Source organism: Denticeps clupeoides, chromosome 14 (assembly GCF_900700375.1).
Source record: "Denticeps clupeoides chromosome 14, fDenClu1.1, whole genome shotgun sequence".
NCBI classification, from domain to species: Eukaryota; Metazoa; Chordata; class Actinopteri; order Clupeiformes; family Denticipitidae; genus Denticeps; species Denticeps clupeoides.
The window spans coordinates 17,712,039-17,733,606 of NC_041720.1; the positions used below are offsets into that span (position 1 = coordinate 17,712,039).

At 45.0% G+C, this 21,568-nt stretch overlaps 1 protein-coding gene across 1 annotated transcript in view; it reads right to left on the bottom strand.

Moving 5' to 3' along the window:
- The window catches only part of kif26aa (kinesin family member 26Aa), a 61,361-nt gene that overhangs the window by 33,507 nt on the left and 6,286 nt on the right, over window positions 1–21,568 (bottom strand). The window contains exons 3-4 of the mRNA XM_029002976.1: window positions 7,633–7,989; window positions 276–415 (exon numbers count right to left, since the gene is read on the bottom strand). Of these exons, the coding sequence (XP_028858809.1) occupies window positions 276–415; window positions 7,633–7,989 (497 nt within the window). The remainder of the gene's footprint in view (window positions 1–275; window positions 416–7,632; window positions 7,990–21,568) is intronic.

The following is a 21,568-nucleotide window of genomic DNA, read 5'->3' on the forward strand; positions in this document are numbered from 1 at the left end:
TTAAGTGTCTTGCTCAGGGTCACAATAGTAGTAAGTGGGGTTTGAACCTGGGACTTTGTGGTCTTCTGGTTCATAGGTGGGTGTTTTACCCCTTAGGCTACTACCACCCTATGCTAACTCTACACAACATACTTAACTTAAGGTCAATATATATAAGTCATTAAACACTAAATATTATATGCTACACTAAATGTTTTGAAATACTACTCTAATTGAACAAACTGATTAACAGCTCTGGTGGGGGTGACCGGCAGGGTGGCCGTGGGTTGCAGTACCTGAGGAAGAAAGAGGCTGCAGAGCGAGTGTGGCATATGGATGAGGTCACAGGCTGTCCTGGCTGAGATACCACAGAGGGATCCAAGCTGGAACTTGGGGTCTCAGGGGTAATGTAGCCCTTTTCTGCCGTAACAGCAACCTGAAACAGAGAGAGGAATAGATTGAAGAGATAACGAGACAGCAGTTGTACTCCCGGTGTAATGAGTTTTACAGCATGACCTGCATTCACAGGGCCAGTTGGGGGAAATAAATTGTGAAGAAAATGATGTGAGGCTTACAGACCATGGGAGAGGATTGTCAAGTCTTTGGACTCAAGATGGGTCCATGGGGAACTCCTGCAGCCCAACCTCAGGCATAAATATGCACGTAATAGACAAATCTGGAGACAAATCTGCAATATTCCCATTCTCAACTCCTCAACAACTTCTCAAGTTGTCGGTGCTGGTTATGTTTTTACAGCTAATTAGGAGTTGAACGGAAATCAAGAGTTTTTGCACATACTCCAGTCTTTCAAGAACTTGGGAAGACCAGACAATAGTCTGCATGGATGAGATTTTCAGCTGTGATTGCCAGAAGTCTGGAGGTGGAAGAAATCAGATATTGTTGATGGAATTGATATCCGACTGGAACGAGAGCCCAGAATGATACCCAGTTTGCAGGGCTCTAGGGATGGAGAGATTTACATTTACATTTACATTTACGGCATTTGGCAGACGCCCTTATCCAGAGCGACTTACAACGTGCTTTCAAGTTACCATCGATGAAGAGATCAATTCCGGTTCACTAGGACCCCAACTATGAATACATCTATTTAATTCACTCTGTTGTAGATTCTGTACACAAAGTTTGACAAGAAAATTACAATTTAATCTAAATATTCTTTAAAGAGGAAGGTCTTGAGCTGCCGTTTGAAGGTGCTCAGTGACTGAGCTGTTCTGACCTCGAGGGGAAGTTCATTCCACCACCGAGGGGCCAAGACGGAGAAGAGTCTAGATGAGCGTCTTCCTTTTACCTTCAGAGATGGAGGGACCAGGCGAGCAGTACTGGAGGCTCGGAGTAGACGAGGTGCAGTGCGAGGTGTAATGAGGGCTGTGAGGTAGGATGGTGCTGCTCCATGTTTGGCTTTGTAGGCCAGCATCAGTATTTTGAACCTGATGCGTGCAGCTACTGGGAGCCAGTGAAGGGAACGTAGCAGAGGGGTGGTATGGGAGAATTTGGGAAGGTTGAAGAGAGATGGAGAAAGCCACTCCCATACTGAAACAGTGTATAAGGAGCTACAAGCAAAAAGCTTGGAATGGAATAAGAAACTGTCTTGAAAGCAACTGAGATTTCCAGGAGAACGAGGATATGTCCAGATTCTGCAGCAATGAGGAGGTTCTTCATAACAGCAGGTTCTCGACTGGATACTGTTCGATGCATTCAACATTTATTGGGTGCATTTTAACAGAAATGAGTCACATAAAGACAAATGAAGGTTTGTGATGAATGAGTTACAAATGAAAGATTCTCCACCCGTGTGAAGTAGTAAGATAATTTCATTCTTATGAATAATTACTCCATTAGTATTCAGACCGAGATGAATCAGGAGAACTAGACTTTGGATGCAATTTCAGAAACACTCTAGTTAAATTACTGGGAAAATGCATTCTGTGAAATATGAAAAGCTAAACTGAAGTGGAATGAACCCTTCCTCCGTGAAACACGTAATCACACACATGGCAGGTTGCCATGTTGGCACAACTGGGCAAAAGCAGTCCCTAGAAGCAGATGGATGCCTGGCAATGTAGAGGTGAGGCTATCAGACAGAGAAACTGGCAAGAATTTCTAGAAATTTGGCTGATTGCTCACATTCACAGTATACTGAATCCCACAGTTTTCAGGTACAGTAACAAGGCTTCAGTTATCACATGGCATCGGTAAGGTGACAGTGAGATCGTGGAAACTGGTGACTCGTTTCGGATATAATCATAGCTGGCTGGCAGTCATTGTTTGTCCTCCGGACAAAGACTCGGCTCTCCTGTCGTGCCATTGCCAACATCCATGGGTCCCCCAAATCAAACGGTGGTGACTCACACGCCTCTTTGTGCCGTATCGCAATTAGTTTACACGTCTCCTCCGTCATTTGCATTTTCATCAGTTTAAGCCTGCTTTATAATTTTTTTCTATTTAGTATTATTTTACTTCACGTTGAATTGCTGATTAGTGTGTGTGTGTGTGTGTGTGTGTGTGTATGTATGTTGAAACTGAAAAGTATTCTAATATTCAAAGCCCATTGAGTCAATTTTTGCAAAGACATAAGTGTTGTCGTCTTGTCATATGAGTATCACCTGTGACTAATAATGGATCAATTAGGTCTCAGGTGTGTATAAAAAGAAGCCCAGAACACTAGACCTTCACATCAACTGCAACTAGACCTCTGCAAACATGCCTAACATTCACCCTGAGACTAAAGTGTTGATTATCAAGAGGCTGAAGACCAGATCCACTGCTGATGTGGCAGGCACCTTCAATGCGTCTCAGCGTCAAGTACAGAGGATTAAAAAAAAGATCTGAAGAGACTGGAGACATTTTTCATCTTTCTCGAAATGGCCTCCATGGTCGAATCAGTGCCCAGAAGCAGCACTAAACAAAAGACAATTGAAAAAACGTGTGGCATTTGCCAAGGCCCACAGCCTACTAAAAGGATGGACGCTGGAAACGTGGCAGAAGGTGGATTTTTCAGATGAATCTTCTGTTGAATTACACCACAGTTGCCACAAATATTGCAGGAGACCTACGGGAGCCAGCATGGAGCCGAGATTCACCCAGAAAACAGTGAAGAAAAATCATGGTCTGGGGTTTCATCCGCTATGGGGGTGTGCGAGAGATCTGCAGGGTGGAAGGCAACAACAATAGTCTGAAATACCAAGAAATCTTAGCTACCTTTTATATTCCCAACCATAAAATGAATGTACATTTACTTCCATCATGTCGCTACAATTGCACACAAACACAGATCACAACAGCAGATCTGCTTCACTTTCTGTATTTACTCTTGTTGTTCTGACGGTGATAATTTTGACCAATCAGCAGAGAGAACTTTCTCGTGGGTTATTTCAAGCACATATTTTGGTTCACTTAGATTAAATTTGGATCTCACAGCACCACTACTTAATTTGCTGACATATTGTATTTGCAGTACATTTGTTCAGTTTCTGTATAGGAAACAAAACTTTTGTCTTGCCAAAATTTGACCATTCAGTCTTGATTAAATGATAAATCTTTTTTCAGTGAAACTAATTCATTTCAATTAATTAAACATCATTTGGTAGGGTTTTAGCTTTTCTTATGAGCTATTTCTAAACACCAATTGATTAATTAAAAGTCAGGTTAATAGCAGGTGTTTCTGCAAAATAGATAAGCAACAAGACTTTTGTTATATTCCATGTGTTTTCTTTATTTTCATGACCATTTACGTTGGTAGATTCTCACTGAAGGCATCAAAACTATGAATGAACACATGTGGAGTTATGTACTTAACAAAAAAAGGTGAAATAACTGAAAACATGTTTTATATTCTAGTTTCTTTGCTCTGATTACTGCTTTGCACACTCTTGGCATTCTCTCGATGAGCTTCAAGAGGTCGTCACCTGAAATGGTTCTCCAACAGTCTTGAAGGAGTTCCCAGAGGTGTTTAGCACTTGTTGGCCCCTTTGCCTTCACTCTGCGGTCCAGCTCACCCCAAACCATCTCGATTGGATTCAGGTCCGGTGACTGTGGAGGCCAGGTCTCCATTTTTGTTAAGTACATAACTCCACATGTGTTCATTCATAGTTTTGATGCAGTCAGTGAGAATCTACCTACGTAAATGGTCATGAAAATAAAGAAAACACATTGAATGAGAAGGTGTGTCCAAACTTTTGGCCTGTACTGTACATATACAAGAATCCAAATCACATGCGCCCACAGCTGCTGCTCGATATCTGTGTGTGTGTCACTAAATATGTGATTACAATGGATTTACATTTCTGAGTGTTGAAAGTATAGGTGCAATTCTACTAATGGGCACTACTAATGCCCAAAAGTGCCTAATGGGCACTTTTTTATAGAAGTGGTCTAAGCAGACCACTGCTTGTGAAATGTAGCTGCTTGTAAAATGTAGATGTCCTTCAGTAAAGGGAAATCACATAGATAATTATGATCCATGACCTATTTAAGCATCACGGTTGACGAGCTGATCTCAGCGGATAGACCTCACTGGGTACTACGCTCCTCTGACACTTTCCCCGCAGAATCCAGATCTGCAGCATCCTCACAACATGATCACAAAAACGTCATGCTCTCACAGGGCACAGGGTCCATCAGCAAATAAATTCAGCACGATTCACCGGGAGTCTTTTAGAGAAAAAAAAGTGAAGTGAAATGACTGTGAAACACTGCAGCACAGCACACAGTGACACAACAAAATATGTCCTCTGCTTTTAACCATCACCCTTGGTAAGCATTGAGCAGCCGTGACAGGCCATGACAATGTGTGAAGACTGTGCTTTGCTCAGTGGCATCTTTGCAATTACGGAGCCACTTCCTTACCCGCTAGGCCACCACTGTCCTAATGAAATGAAACAAAAGGCCACATTCATTCAACATGGCTAGTCCAGATGTGACAATTACAATTACAATGTGAGCAATTATGCAAACCATTTTTTTGCCCTCAAAATGCGGCAGAAAAAGTGGTGTTGTCATACATGCACAATGTTATGATTGGAAAACAATGTCTTATGTTCAGGACCGTTTGGTAATGTATGATGTATGTGTGGCTTGTTCCATATGAATGCTGGTTTTAATAAAGTGTACTTTTTTTCCTTTCTTAGGGGACTGGGTGATAAAAAATATATATTACAAAATAATTATTTCACAATATCGACATGTATTAACTTTCAAAAATCCAAATGCTGATATAACATACAACATTATGACATATACAACTTTATGTGTATTTCTGGTTTTGATAAATAGTTTTATTAATCATCATAGATATTGTTACAGATATGAGAGTCATATGTTGAATTTTGGTGTAAATTATTATTCATTATGTAGATAAACAAGGTGTTCATGTTACATCACCATATTCACCATTTTTAACAGTAATTTCATTCAAACATCTTCCAGCCTTACATTTATTGATAAAATATAAAAAGACAGATAAATACAAGTTTTCATATGTCCAGTTAATGCAGCTTGAATGCCTTGCTTTTATTGAACATTTTAATGAAGACGTCTGCTAAAAATCTAAATAATTATTTTGCTTTTTGATTAACTTCCCATAAATGACCCTAATGAAGACTTTGACAGGGCTGGTGTAAACAGGCCACAATCTATATATATATGCCTCTGATCAATGACTGCATAAACAATCAGCTTTATATTGATTTGTGTCCTCGAATACTCATTAAGACCATCATAAACAGATCACTAATGACAAATCTATAGGGAGTCCCAAATGCATCATGGGATTGCATCATCTGAAGGAGCAGGGATCTGAACACAGAGGTCATGCCCACGTCTCATCAACACCCATCATCACTGTCTGCTCCATGCTTGAAAAATAGCACTCGGGGGACAACAAGGCCACACCCTCCATCCATATGATAATTCAACCATATTCAACAGCAAGGGGAATTCTTGTTAAGTCATCCAGGTAAAGGTTCTACATATTCAATCTACTTATTAATGAGTTCTACCCAGCAGTCAACTACGGGTCTAGAAGAATTCAGGATCACATCATTCATCCATCACTGCTGTCTGCAGGGGCCAAGGTGAAGCTTGTGCAATGGACAATAAGCCTCCAAACAGGAGACACCTCCAATAAGAAGATATTGGACACTTTATTATTACCAACAACTGATAGGGAAATAGTCAACTGAAAATCTAAAGGTCCCTGATTCCATCCTGTCTTTCGACACCACTTGCTGGCCTTTGTCAAGGCTGTCGCATAGCATTCTTTTTGAGGTAGCAGCAGTGTCTCCAGGGGGACAGTCCCTATAACTACTGATGCTCTGGACAAGGGTGTAAAAGTAAAATGTAAATGCACATAAATATGTACCCCAGTATGTTCATTATGTTTTTTTGTTATGTTGTATTGCTTATGTCATCTTAAACCGTAATCTAATTTGTGAGAATTTGCCATTGTGGATGAAAATGCAGCTTCATTTACCTGATTTTTTTAGCCACTTTACCCCAGAGGACCACAGTTTAAACTCCTGGAACAAAGTTCCCTTGTGTCACAAAAGTCTGTTATTAAATCAGAAGTGTGCTGAATATCAAACCCTGCTTCATCTTAATTAATAAATTAATATGAAATTAATAAAAATATATGCAAGGTATTTATTGGTTAGGAGTAATGAAGATAACGTCACATAAAATGTATTTATTCTTAATGCATGTGTTCATTTGTTGCACATGAAATATGTGTATATTATTAATTCATCCAGATTTTGGCAAATGTGCCAGAGGGAAAATTCAGAACTGATTTTGCATGTTGTGCCAACAATTAAACATTTTTACGTCTTAGGGACAGCAAAAAAATGAAACCGTGTCTTGCGTTGGAACTCATTTACATGAACATCCTGCCTTTCTGCACTCAGGGGAAAATATTCAAATGCCTGATATGGTACATTAATAAATGATACAGATGATCAGACATGGGACTACGTAACAATGTGTCTTTTTACAGGAGCATACTTGTTTAGGACTCTTAGGACAATTTTTCACTGTCTTTTGCTTTTCCACTGAGCTTGTTTATTATAAAATAAGAAAGTTGAACTCATTAATTCTTATATACTCTCCCCTTGTTATTCACTTTGCTTGTTTTTGATTGTAAAATGATTTATAAAATTTAGCCATCAGACTAAAAAGAGCCAAGATAGAGGGTTAATGAGATGAAAATATTCACATCAGGTACGGTTCTCACAGATTCTCCACATGTTCATCAACATCTCATTTCAGCAGCAGCAGCAGCAGCCAATGGGCCACTTGGCCCTGAACTGGCACTGAGCTCTACGATTATGAAATGAAAGTGGGGTTATGGGAGGACACTGAACAACAATATACACTGGCAGGCAGGGCCCGGAAATGAAGCTCAGGGACCTCAGGGCCAAAAAAGGTTCTGGGATTGGCTATCACTCATGCAGAAGCACTAATTTGTCATCAGCAATGCATTTCTGACCACAAATTTGGATAAGAATTTATCAAGCAGTGAAGTTTGAATCAGGTCTGGTCCGCAGTAGTTGTATTGTCACTGGATGGATAGAAGATGGATAGTTGTGTCTGTGTGAAATTCATGTGCCAGTTGGACTGAGAATGAGTCAGGGGTCTCACCTGAGGAGGAAGATGCTGAGCTGTTGATCTGACACGGGAGACAGTCCAAACCCCCTCCAGGTAGTCCTGGGCATGAAGAGCGAGAGGGGTTACCTTTGCCAGACAGGAGGGCCGGAAACCCCCCGAGGCTCCAACGGGAAGCCATGTCTCTTCCTTCTGCCTGGTGGGTGGGTCCTGCGTACACTGCCCTGAAGGTGGTGCATATCTGGGCAGCTGAAGCACATTCTGTAGGGCCAACCGTCGCAGATGGTGGAGGGGGGTCCCACAGAGTTCACAGCGGCTCCCGAGATTCTGGCCCCTAGAGGGACACTCAACACCCTGAAGCTTATCAAGGAGAAGAGATGCAAAGCATGGATCCTGCAGAGAAAAGGAAGAGACAGAAACAAATTTTCTGTAAAATACATTTCATTTCTCCAAAGAGAGCCGTTTATCATTTCTTTAGTATGAGTTTAGGTTATAGATACTAAATCATATTTGAAGCAAAATTTCAGGGGGACTTCTATGATTATATTGCACTTATTTGGACCATGTAAGACATAGTAAGTGGTAGGGCTGCAACCATTTTGGAAGTTGACTAATATGTTGACTAATTGTTGACTATTATTATTATTATTTTGTATTTTTCTGTTGAGTTCTACATAAGGTGTATTAACTTTTCTGGGCTCTGGTTTATGTTTTACCTCTGTAAATGTGGACATTTTAAAATGACCTATGAAACATATAAATTTGGAAATTAAGCTTGATGGCTTTATTGCATGTATTGCATGTAAAAAATAAGTTGCAAATATGTAAGTGAAAATAGCAGCCTCTGACACAGTTCAAAATGCAACAAGAATAACACTTTGAAAATTTACACAAAACGTTGAAAGTTTACAAAAAGAATCTGTTAAGTTGGGCTTCAAATTTTAATAAAACTAAGTCAAAAATCATCGCAAAATACAACGTACAACAGCAACCAGGAATGTGAGCATATCGACATTCTCTGGAGTGATGTTGGCTCTTTTCTTTAATGCAATGTTTTCAGAAGCTAAGAAGTCCTAGCACAGCTAAAATAGATATAATAGAAAGATGATCATTACAATTTGAGACTAAGTATCATAATTTGCCAGATATAATGTACTGCCTAATTCTAATTTACTGATTTACTCTTTTTAACTGCTGAATTTGCTGAATCGGAATATTAATTACGTTATATATGTAGGTGGTTCACTTATCAGAAGGCATACTAGCATTAACAACACATTTTCTTACATATCTTTCTGACTTGTAAACTAACAAAACATTACAACATTGCCAGTACTAAAATACCAATGCTAATGCTACCCAACCCAAGGACCTAAAGAGCTACAGGCTGGTGGCTCTGACATCCCACCTGATGAAGACCCTAGAGCAGCTGGTCCTGGTACTGGTGTGGGGGATGCCACTATTCACCTCTTACATCGTTCCCTCTCTCGCCTGGAGACCGCTGGGAGAATGTGAGAATCATGTTTTTTATTTCTCCAGTGCCTTCAACACCACCCTTCACACAACCCTGAGGGACAAGCTGGAGATCACAGGAGTGAATCATCACCTCACAACTTGGATCCTGGACTACCTCACCAACCCACCACAGTATGTGAGAACTCAAGGCTGTGTGTTGGACAGGGTGGTCTGCAGTACGGGGGCTCCACAGGGAACAGTTCTGGCACGTTCCTCTTCACCATCTACACTGCGGACTGCACCCACAACTCCACCAACTGCTTCCTACAGAAGTTCTCTGATGACTGTGTAACAGTCGGCTTCATCACGAATAGGGACAACAAGGAGTACAGAAAACTGACCAGGGACTTTGTGGACTGGTGTCAGCAGAACTACCTCCAGATCGACACTGGAAAGACCAAGGAGCTGGTGGTAAACTTCCACAGCATCCACCACTAAAACCACTAAACATCCAGGGTCAGGACATTGAGGCTGTGGAGAGCTACAGTTACCTTGGTGTTCATCTGAACAACAAACTGGACTGGACTCACCACTCTGATGCCCTCTACAGAAAAGGGCAGAGCAGGCTGTACCTGCTGCGGAGGCTCAGGTCTTTTGGAGTGAAGGCCCCACTCTTGAAAACCGTTTATGACTCTGTGGTGACCTCAGCTATCTTTTATGGTGTGGTTTGTTGGGGAGGCAGCATCTCCGCTGGGGACAGGAAGAGCCTGAACAGGCTGATCTGGAGGGCCAGCTCTGTTCTAGAATGCCCTCTGGACCTCTGGAGGTGGTGAGTGATAGGAGAATGGTGGACAACATCTCCCACCCCATGCAGGAAACCAGTGACAGCACTTCAGTGGCAGGCTGCGGCACCACGATGTGGGACGGAGAGGTTCAGAAGGTCTTTCCTGCCAACCGCTGTCAGGCTCTACAACAGCTGACTACACAAACACACATATCCAATAAACCATCTCCATTTTTCTTATGTGTACATTTATCCACTCTGTACATATGTACACTTTTCCAGGCTATTTATTTGTTATCTTATCTTATCTTAAAATACCTACATTAACCATAGACTTACCTAACTGGTAAACATACCTATCAAGAATCCTCATGTTTTGCAGTCATCAGTTTCGTCTATGATTCATATTGCCAGATTCAGCTATTTTGGATGAGATTTTTTCAAAAAGATTTCAAAAAGAATAGGTACTGAAAATTTTAAGCAGCCATGGAATTTATCATTTAAGCTATAATTTATTATGCATTTAGGCATAGTTTCACGGTATTGTGACATTTATAAGTTAATGCAAAAGCAGCTCTTTCACTGCTACCATCTATTTATCTGTTTCTATCAGGAAGACTGAAACTGGGCATGGTATCTTTTGAATGAAAAGCAGCGATCCCCTCCAGGGGACAGGGCAGTCAAGACACTTATGTCCCTAATTTCAGGCAAGTCAGGCATGTAGCTTTGATCATCAGCCGCCCATACCTTCACACAAAAGCTGCTTGGCAGTGGCCTGCGGCAGATGCTGAACATAAAACGCTGATATAGGTTTCCTAATAAAACTCCACTTCCCCCACTGCCCGTCCTCCGTCATGCATGGATTCATGCCGGGTCTCCCTTGTGTCACCGCAAGCTCAGAGACCGGGGTCAGAGACACAGCAGTGGCTGAATGCCTTTGTCTGGGTCCAGGGGGGCAGATCTGCTGTGCCAGATGCCGGCAATCTGCTAAACACTCTCAGGAGCAGCATAACCCAGCAACTTGCACCGTTTTGACCTTGTCATTTTTACCTCTGGGTTTTAGGAAAATGGTTCACTCAACCAGGCAGGTAATGGTGGCATTTGCTCTTTCATTGACTAACAAGGGTCATTTTTTTTGTATAATTATTTGCTATTAGCACTTGTTCACTAATGTCATATCAATTTACAGAATTAAACCAAATTAAACTACCCACCCATCTATATTTGTTGGAGCAATATTTCTTTCTCCGAAGCTTATTTAAATGTGCACAGAATCATAAAAAAACAACAAAACTAACAATTTCTGACGATAAAATTAACAAGGTTTTGCAGGTTTTCAGACAATTCGAAAAATTAATCAATTGCTTTTTGATATAAAAGCATTTAGCATGTGTCACGTCTACGGACTTACGGGGGAAGGAAGCGCAGAGGTTTGACATGCTGGGAAAGGGGTTTATTAACAAACAATAAATAAATACAAATAAACAAATGGCGCGGTGGCCAAGAATCGGAAATAAAGAGGAATCAACTTAAACTTCCCCGCAGGCGTGTGGTGATTGCCAGAACTGAAAATACACAACCGTGCACTCACGTCCACGAAAATGCCGTCCCTTCTGAAGGGGCGGAAATGTCCGGCCTTTATGCACCGTCAGGATTGGCCACCGGTGATAAGCACAGCTGCAGTCAATCCTGACAGCATGCTACAGTTTCACCTTGTAGTGGACCCCTGGAAGCTTAGAGGTCAGCTGGACAATGTGGACGTCACAAACATCACTGTCATTTATTTCAATTCAACAACTAACACAGTTTAAATGTATTGCAAATTATGTGGAAAAACATATATAAACCAGTGAGGAATATTAACATTCAAATACATTAAAATTAATTCAAATAATTAAATAAAATGTAAAAAATCTAAATTTGAATAAAAAAATTCTGAGGCCTATGTCTGACAAAAAAAAAGCACAATTCAGTGTGCTTTTATCAGTGTGTAAAATAAATGGTTATTTTGCTGGAGCAGGTGCAGGGAGACAAACTGAGCATCACATCTTCACCAGTTTGCAAACAGCACAAGGTGTGAAGACTGTCAAAACGGAGCTCCATATCTAAACTTGCAGCGTAACAGGTGCTGGGTCACACTTTGCCCACCCTCCTGCTCTGGGACAATACCCACTTGTAGGCAGGAGGAATTCCGTCGCAGAGGATCCTTTTGTACTCCGATTTAAGGCCGGTCTGCTCCCTGTATGTGAGGGTCTAGAGTCTCTTTGGAGGAAACAGAAAGTCTGGCGACCCCCCCCCCCAGTTCTCACGAGTCAGTGCTCTTCAATGGGCCGGGACTCCACACACTCCGCCCGGCGTGTGCTCAGCACCTGCTGGTCTCCATGCCCCAGCCAAAATTTATGTACTATTGCAATCATCCACCAACTGCGACTTGTTTTATAGTCTGGGAGCAGGAAGTGACATGATGTATGGTGCCAACTGTCTCGAGTAGGACAGATGTAGCTTTTTCCCACCGGTATAAATTTAAAACCTCACCAGCTCCAAAGAACTGGACCACTGCACCTTCCCGAGTATTAAGAGCTCAGTTTTCCGTATCAACAACAAGTCAAGGTGGCTTTTAATGTTTCACAGACGGGGGTTGTATAGTTTTATTTTTATTTAGTGCACGTTTATTTCCTCCTGCTCTAGTTAAAAAGGGTTTCAGTGAATGAGTGTGCAACTCAGGCCTCACTGGTAAATTCAGCAAAGTCCTCTTGCCTCAGTGAAAAAAAAAAACTGTTACCCACAAGACCTCATTTTCTGTCCTGTCAGGAGGTTGACATGAAGAATGTTAGAAAGATGAGAACTTGGAACTTGGCAGCGCTGCTAAAAACAGACTTTCAACCACAGCACATGCTGAGAGAGGAAGTACTTTTTGAATGTCCATTATTTAAGCATAATCATAATCACATACAGGTTTGACAAAGACCTATTTATTTGCATGGGAAACTGGAACAATTAAATATAAATAACAATAAAGGTTATTAAAAACACGTGTAGGGTTACAATTTTTTTTTACATTAGCACACAAATGACAAAATGCACAAAATGCATCCATAGATCCACTCAGATGAGACACCATTAAATTACCTACAGTCAAACATTATACAGTCAGAAGCGAGTACATAGTGAAAAAATATTGTTAATCAGTAAAGATTAACAATGCTAACAAGAGTACAAAAATAATTGTACTGATAATTGTATATTTAAATAATTGTAGCTGAAATCATAGTGGGAAGGAGACAATGTAATAGTTGCAATGATTCTAATTCCAACCAGCATGATTTGACCCCCAGTCTGTTAAGACATAGTTAGCATTTACAGCTGTGACTATTCTGACCTAATGACCTTGTTCTGAACTTTCCCACAGGCACCCCAGAGCTGCAACAAGTGCTCCATATGGTCCAGTTCTATTTAGCTTTTGCACTCACTGTGCAGCCAGAAATGCAAAAACTGATCTGAGAGATTAGACAGAATTGTCAATACAAACAAGAAAAGCAATTAAATTCCAAAACATGATGAGAAAATAATGGCTACGGTTGTTCAGGCTTCATGTAGACGTTCCTTGGAAAAAATTGAGTGACTAACATGACTAAGAGATGCTGACTTTGTCTTTCCCCAGATTCCCCAGATCTCAGTCTGGTTGAACCTCAGTACACAAACCAGATCTTAAAGGATCTGTAGTAGAAACCTTGGCACCAGGAAACTTTCAGATGTGCTGAGGAGTCCATGCCTCTATAGGCACAAAACTGGCCATTTGTGAACACGACACACTTGCACTTGCCACATCATTCACATGTTCCTCCATCACCAGTCAGGTCCGGGTGAACTGGACCTCTAGTACCAATGGTGCAATATAAAATATATATTTTTTTGTCCTGAATATTGCTTCTCGTCCCTTGTTCCTACCCCGTCAAACAACCTCACACCAGACAGGGTCATTTCAATTTCATCCAGCCATCCATTCAGCCGTGCATCAAACTCTCTAACAACATGGGATGTCAGAGTAATGCCTTAGGAGGCGAAAAAAAATTCTAATAACCACTGACTGAGTCACAGACTCCCTGCAGACAGCAGCAATAAGCATTAAATAATTCTGGGGAAAGATCCCTGGCAGAGGATTTGTTAAAGAGTCTCCTGAGATGTGTTCTCCAGTGCTGCAGATAAGCCCCGCTCTCTGTCTGGAGAAGGATGAGAGGGAGCTTCACCCAGCAGGAGCACGCTGGTATGTTTGTGGATTATGTCTATAACATTTTTCTCTGGTTCCTCCTCATTTATTTTTTCTTTGCCCTGCCTCTGCAGCTCTTCTGTCGAGTGAACTTTAAAGTAAATACCAGAACCTTTGACCCAGTTGATCTAGTTAATCTGCATTGTGCTCTTGTGTTGATTCCACTCGCCTCTCCAATTAAAACTGGTGTTGATCTTGTCACCGGGGAACCATGCACACACTCAGCGTGTTCACAGATGTGGTAAAGAATAAAAAAATTAAGGGACTGGGCATGGAGGTCAACATAAAAGGGCCCTATTGAGTTACTGGTGGCACATTAAAAAAGAATATTTTGCTCCTGATAGATAGTACAGCAGAACTTTGTGTGTGTATATAATATATAAACACAACACATTGTTTTTGCTCCCAATTTTCATGAGCTGAACTCAAAGATCTGAAAAATTTTCAACATTCATAAAAAACCCACTAGTCTCAAACTTTTGTCTTTAACTCTGCGTTAATGAGCACCTCTCCTTTGCCATAATAATCCATTGCAGTCAGAGGTGGCATCTCAAGGTGCAGATCAGCGTATATACACACACAAACACACAAAGTTTGGAGGCTCCTACTCATTTATGGGTCTTGCATTTTTTACATTATAGAACAAAACTGAAGACACCAGACTATGAAATATCACACGTGAGGTTATGTAATAAACAAGCATTTTCAAAAACTAACAAACAAAACCAGGGGGCTTTTGCTGTGATGGCAGCATTTCACACTCTTGTCTTCTCTCCACCACCTTAAGTTGAACAACGGGGACAGTTTAAAAGAGTCCTGAAGATTTCTATTCAACCCTTTCTTATTAATAAGCATCTTATCAAGCAGATTTTTCAAACAAACTTCACTTCACTAAATATATTTCTAGCATTGGATTCTTCAAAAGTGAGCGTTTTTCAGACATTTCTGATTTATGTGGTAAACCCGCCATTGTGTGGTTTTGTCACACTGGTTCGACATGGCGAGGAAGCAGATCTGGAAGGAATTAGGATGCATACGCACGACGTCAGGGGTTTAATACATAGTGAACAGGACAGGGGAGACATCAAGTAAAAAGTAACAATGTCCCGAACAGACATGAACAGGGCAGCTTTATACAGGACACATAATCAGGTGGTAGTAGCCTAGTGGTAACACACTCGCCTACGAACCAGAAGACCCAGGTTCAAATCCCACTTACTACCATTGTGTCCCTGAGCAAGACACTTAACCATAAATTGCTCCAGGGGGACTGTCCCTGTCATTACTGATTGTAAGTCGCTCTGGGTAAGGGCGTCCGATAAATGCTGTAAAATGTAAATGTAAAATGTAATCACAGAACGAACACGAAACTCTGGACCCAGAGTTACCCCTTCCGGACTGGATCATGACTGGTTAAAAGAACTAGATCGATATATATATATCATCGGAGAACTAGATCGAGATATCTCTCTCTCTCTCTCTCGATCTAGTTCTCCGATGATGACATCACATGTTCAAGATGTTTCTGGGCGCTCATGAAACCATGACTGTAAGAAGCTGGGTCTAAATAAGATTCTACAAAAATTATGACCTGGTGGTTGGGAGAGAGGACCAAAACAGAACAGTTTGGACCGAACAGTCATGTTCAGAGCATTAAATCACGACAATGTCCCTGTGAAGCATATGCTGATAAAAATGCTTCCAATCATATGCAATCAAATTTAGTTGCAGCCACTGGGGACGCACGTGACCGTCTATTGCTTGGTGCCGGTCCCAAGCCTGTGTAAATGTGGACGGTTGTGTCAGGAAAGGCATCCGGCGTAAAATTTTTGCAAAATCCATTTTTCAAACAAGCAGACCAGTTGGACCACTGAATGGGAGCAGCCAAAGGGGGACGATGACGACCGGATCAGATTTACAGTGATTTCATTACAGCCGCCTCAAACGTCCGTCTAAAACATTATAACAATGTCAGGAAAATGAACACACACAGGGCACAACACCCACTCCACTATTAAACTTTACCAGAATATGTCATACGGTGTATCGTTAAGCAGCTCGTCATAATAGCCATGATTGACGCAACTTCATTCCAAGCCCTGTGGATTCTGTGTGAGCCTGCACCTTACACAAATTTGTGAAGCCACAAATTTGACAGATAACAGGTATTAAGTTAAACATCGCTATACGTTTTTTAATACTCTCAGCAGGTGGATGCATACGAATCCTGGCTGGGAACTGAACACCACCGTACACGGACACTCACAGTTTAAGATACGAGAGTCGCCCATTTAATAACAAACAGTGGCGGTTCAAGGGAGTGGCAAGGCGTGGCAGCTGCCTCCAGGGAAAATAAATGTCAATATATTTGTATACGTTTTGTACAGGAAGAAACGTTTCCTCTAGACACTGTGTTACCCCACTGGGCTGTTGGGCATAATGCTGGTCAAAAATAAGCATCAAGGACAGTATGTAGTCTCAGATTTTTAATACTTAAACAGCTCCTGCAGATTAGTGTGCCATTGGGTATTGTTTTTTTTTTTTGACAGTTTGGGGTTGAAACAAACCACAAAAGCCATTGGTTACAGGTATATAATTCTCATATTAAATAGCAATACGTTACATTCTGTCACGTCTACGGACTTACGAGGGAAGGAAGCGCAGAGGTCTGACATGCTGGGAAGGGGGTTTTATTATTAAATAAACAATACACAAATAAACAATGGCGCGGTGGCCAAAAACGGGAAATAAAAGGGAAATAACACAAACTAACCCGTAGGCGTGTGGCGATTGCCAGAACTCAAAACACATGAAACAAAACTAGGTCAAGTTCGTGCAGCGAGTTCACGAAAATGCCAGCGACCCCGAACGGGCGGAAACTTCCGGCATTTATGGGGCGTCAGGATTGCATTCCGGTGTGGAGCCCAGCTGCAGGCAATCCTGACAGAGCCCCCCCTCCAAGGGCTACGTCCTCGGAGCCCCAACAGTACCATCAGTGGAGGCGGCGGGGCGGACGGCGGCAACCACAGGGCTCCTGCCCTGCTGTATCCTCCCCTTGGAGGACCCGGTCCCTCGGGCTGGCTCCCCGGCGTGGTCAGGCGTGGCGGCCCCGGTCCCTCGGGCTGGCTCCCCGGCGTGGTCAGGCGTGGCGGCCCCGGTCCCTCGGGCTGGCTCCCCGGCGTGGTCAGGCGTGGCGGCCCCGGTCCCTCGGGCTGGCTCCCCGGCGTGGTCAGGCGTGGCGGCCCCCGGTCCCTCGGCCTGGCTCCCCGGCGTGGTCCCGCTTGGCGGCCCCGGACCCTCGGCCTGGCTCCCCGGCGTGGTCCCGCTTGGCGGCCCCGGACCCTCGGCCTGGCCTCCCCGGCGTGGTCCCGCTTGGCGGCCCCGGACCCTCGGCCTGGCTCCCCGGCGTGGTCCCGCTTGGCGGCCCCGGACCCTCGGCCTGGCTCCCCGGCGTGGTCCCGCTTGGCGGCCCCGGACCCTCGGCCTGGCTCCCCGGCGTGGTCCCGCTTGGCGGCCCCGGACCCTCGGCCTGGCTCCCCGGCGTGGTCCCGCATGGCGGCCCCGGACCCTCGGCCTGGCTCCCCGGCGTGGTCCCGCATGGCGGCCCCGGACTCCCGTACCTGCACACAATAATCAGGGCCGATCCATCTGGGTACGTGTGGGCCCTGTCTCCACATGTCCCCTCTGACACGTCTTGTGTCACCCCCTGCACCGCGCAGGGAGATTGTCCCAGAGCCTCCGGCGACTGTTCCAGGCACCCCAGGCTGGTGCCTTCTGGGACTATGCAGCCCCTCTCGCTGCACGGCCCTGGTGCCAAGGGGGGGGCATTGCCAGACCATCCGGCTAGCCCCTTCTGCGTCCGTTGGGACAAGCAGGCCCTCTTCCTGTCTGTCCCAGCTGGGTCCTCATGCCTACCCGGGGGCTCTATGGCGCTCCACCCCTCTGGAGGCAGACGCAGGCCCATGCCTGGCCCGCCCTCCTCACTGGCTACCGGAGGACCCAGCTCCATCGCTTCCCCACCTCCCCTCCCCTCAGGAGGAGTCCCCAACCCGAACTGCACCCCCCCAAAAAATTCTTTGGGGGAGCACCCCCCCCGGCTGGACTTAGGGGTACCTTGGGGCTCGTCCACCTCGCCTTGGACCGGTGCAGTCAGGTTGGGAACTCCCTCCCTGGGGTTCGGCTCTGCTGCTGGGTCACCATCTGGTGGACACAAAGAGGGGAAGTGGGGGCGACATACGGACACATATGCCACGCACACACACACAGACAGAGACAGACAGAAGAGAGGGTCGTCTGGTTCCCTCTCTGAGCTCTCCGGGACCTCCTCAGGGGGCACAGTCAGAATCTCGGGAGGCGCGACCTTCTCGTCGCCCGCCAGTGCTTGGTCTTCTTGCCCCGGATCCTGACTGGCGCTGGATGTGGTGGAGGGGCAGAGTTCGATCCCTGGCTCAGGCTCTGGCCGATCAAACTCCGCCCTCAGTCTCTGCTGGAAGTCCCGAAAACTCCTGTCGGTCTCTCCCTGCTGCCAGGCAGCGTCGCTGGAGATGGTGGTGGGCGTGTGGCGTGGGGGGTGGTGGACGTCTTCTCCAGCATGCGGGGGCGCTGGTGATGCGCTGCCGTTCAGCTGGGGAATGTCCGAGCAGAGGGAAGGCGGGTCGGCGACTGGAACTGGGAGGGCATCTTCCCTGTGAGGCAGTTCCGACAGTGCAGTTGCTGGTTGGCGACCTCCTGTCGCCCTGTTCCACCAGCTTACGCCCGCATCGCTGTCCTCCTCCTCACTGTTGTCGCACCTCTGGGACTGACGTGGGTTTCCACGGACCTCGCAACGGACGGGCACGATGGGCGGAGCCATCCCGGCACCGACTGCCCAATCGGCGTCATCCTCGTGTTGGTCCGTGTCGACCTCATACCCTCGGAAGTCACGTGGATCTTCACGGATGTCGCGACAATCTCGGACGCGCGCGCTGGGTGGAGCCATCCCAGCCCCGACTGCCCAACGAAAATCCACGTCATTGTCGCTTTCGTCATCCGTGTCCTCCCACCTGTGACTCCGAGGGTCGTCCACCCTGCGGACATCCTGGACCCAGGGTGCGATCAACTCCCAGGGACAGTACTCTGGCCATTCGGGCTGGAGGCTGCCCATCCTCTCGCTGAAGGGACGCCGCCGTTGTTGTCGCTTCTCACCCCCCTGGAAGTGACGTGGGTCCCCACGGACCTTGCGACGATCGCAGACTGGTGCGATGGGCGGAGCCCAACTCTCGTCTCCCGTGCTCTCGTCGTCGTCCGTGTCGTCCCAGTCCACGGGGAGCCTTGCCAGCAGAGCGCAGAGTTCTTGGCTCGACATGGCGAAGATCGTGGGGGTCGCATCTACTGCGCTCGCTGCCCACGTCACTTCCTCGCTGCTGCCGACGCCAACGTCCTCGCTCCGCCCACTCACCCGCCGACGTTGTCGCTTCCGGGTTTCGCGGAGTTTCCCGGGGGTGACGTCATCACGCGGCGCCGCGTACCACGGCTTCTCGGGGAGAAAACGCTCCACCAGAACGGGCGGCGCGTCTCTCCCCTGCCGTCCGCGTTCGCCGCGCCGGGCTGCGTCCTTCGCGGCGTTTCTTCTCCTCTGTTTTTTACCTCTGCGCTTTTGGGTGGGTCGCTGGCATTCTGTCACGTCTACGGACTTACGAGGGAAGGAAGCGCAGAGGTCTGACATGCTGGGAAGGGGTTTTATTATTAAATAAACAATACACAAATAAACAATGGCGCGGTGGCCAAAAACGGGAAATAAAAGGGAAATAACACAAACTAACCCGTAGGCGTGTGGCGATTGCCAGAACTCAAAACACATGAAACAAAACTAGGTCAAGTTCGTGCAGCGAGTTCACGAAAATGCCAGCGACCCCGAACGGGCGGAAACTTCCGGCATTTATGGGGCGTCAGGATTGCATTCCGGTGTGGAGCCCAGCTGCAGGCAATCCTGACACATTCTGCAAACTACTTGTAGATTAAAATATATACACACTACCAGAAACTACTGCAGCAAACCAGCAACCCAATAAAAGCAACACCAAATCTATACAGTGCCGTAGCAGTAAACGGGGTTTCACGTGTAGCTGGTTCTCAAGCTGAATGCACGTTTTAAACATTCTTAAATATTCATAAAAATGGAACATTCGCGCTGGCTGGGAAACAGCCAGGACAATAGCCGTAATGTAACAATGTCAACTTGTAAAGCAGCACCGAAGATCACGACTCACATGGTCGCCATACCTTCTTTTGACCTCCGTTTCTTTTACTAAAGCAGTTACATAAGCACACATTCTGCTCCACTGTACTGAAACTGAAAGCGCGTTACGTAAGGTGGGCGGGGTGTGGAGTGGAGGAGGCGATGTTGAGAGCATTCACAGCCCATGAGCGCAGCGCTGGCCCTGCTAAAGGAAACTGAATGCTGACGATCAGTCTGTCGGGACAGCGGCGTGGGCCACGACCCGGATGAGAGGGCCACAGTGACGTGGTGCTCGACCTCCAACGTGAACAATGCAATCTGACAGGTCGCTTGAAGCATTAATGAGACGTGCACACTGTTCTCTGCTGCTAATTACACCCCATCCTAAATATCAGGTAAAATAATTAGCAAATACAGTAGTAAGAGCGAATGATTCTCACATATAATATCATCAGACCAAATCACCCTGTACATTCTGCACTTCCAATTCTAGCATAATCAGATAAATCCTCACACACACACACACACACAAATCACATCTGTGTACAGTGTTTTGTATATCAGTGATTATCTATCATGAGCATGATGAAATATGCAGTGTCAGTTAAACAGTTAAACAACCCGGCCAAATCTACATTTAACATTTACGCCGTTTATCAGACGCCCTTATTCAGAGCAACTTACTATCAGTAGTGACAGGGACAGTCCCCCCCGGGAGACACTTAGGGTTAAGTGTCCTGCTCAGGGACACAATGGTAGTAAATGGGGTTTGAACCTGGGATTTTGTGGTCATCTGGTTCATAGGCAGGTGTGTTACCCACTTGGCTACTGCCCCGTCACTGCATGTTCTGAACTTCCACATACGGCCCATCAAGCACCATGGAGCTCTGGTTCTTTTAATTAGTGAGTATCAATGCTGCCATTAATCAGATGTGGAGGCCACCAAAAAAGAGCTGACGTCTAATTAATGGATCGCTGTTCACAAATGTCATATTAAGTCTGTCGTGACGTAAACAGACACAAACACAAAAGTATTGCTTGCTTGTTGTCTATTGCTAGTTGTCTATTTCTTTATCAGTAGGAACCAATTACCAAAACCAGTCCTTTTAGTTGGTGTGCAATTACTTTAAACCTAGAGGATGAACTTCTCCTTATATACACACACACACACACACACACACACACACACACATGCATACACACACTCATATATATATGCACAATACAGTGAGTTACATTAAAATAGTGC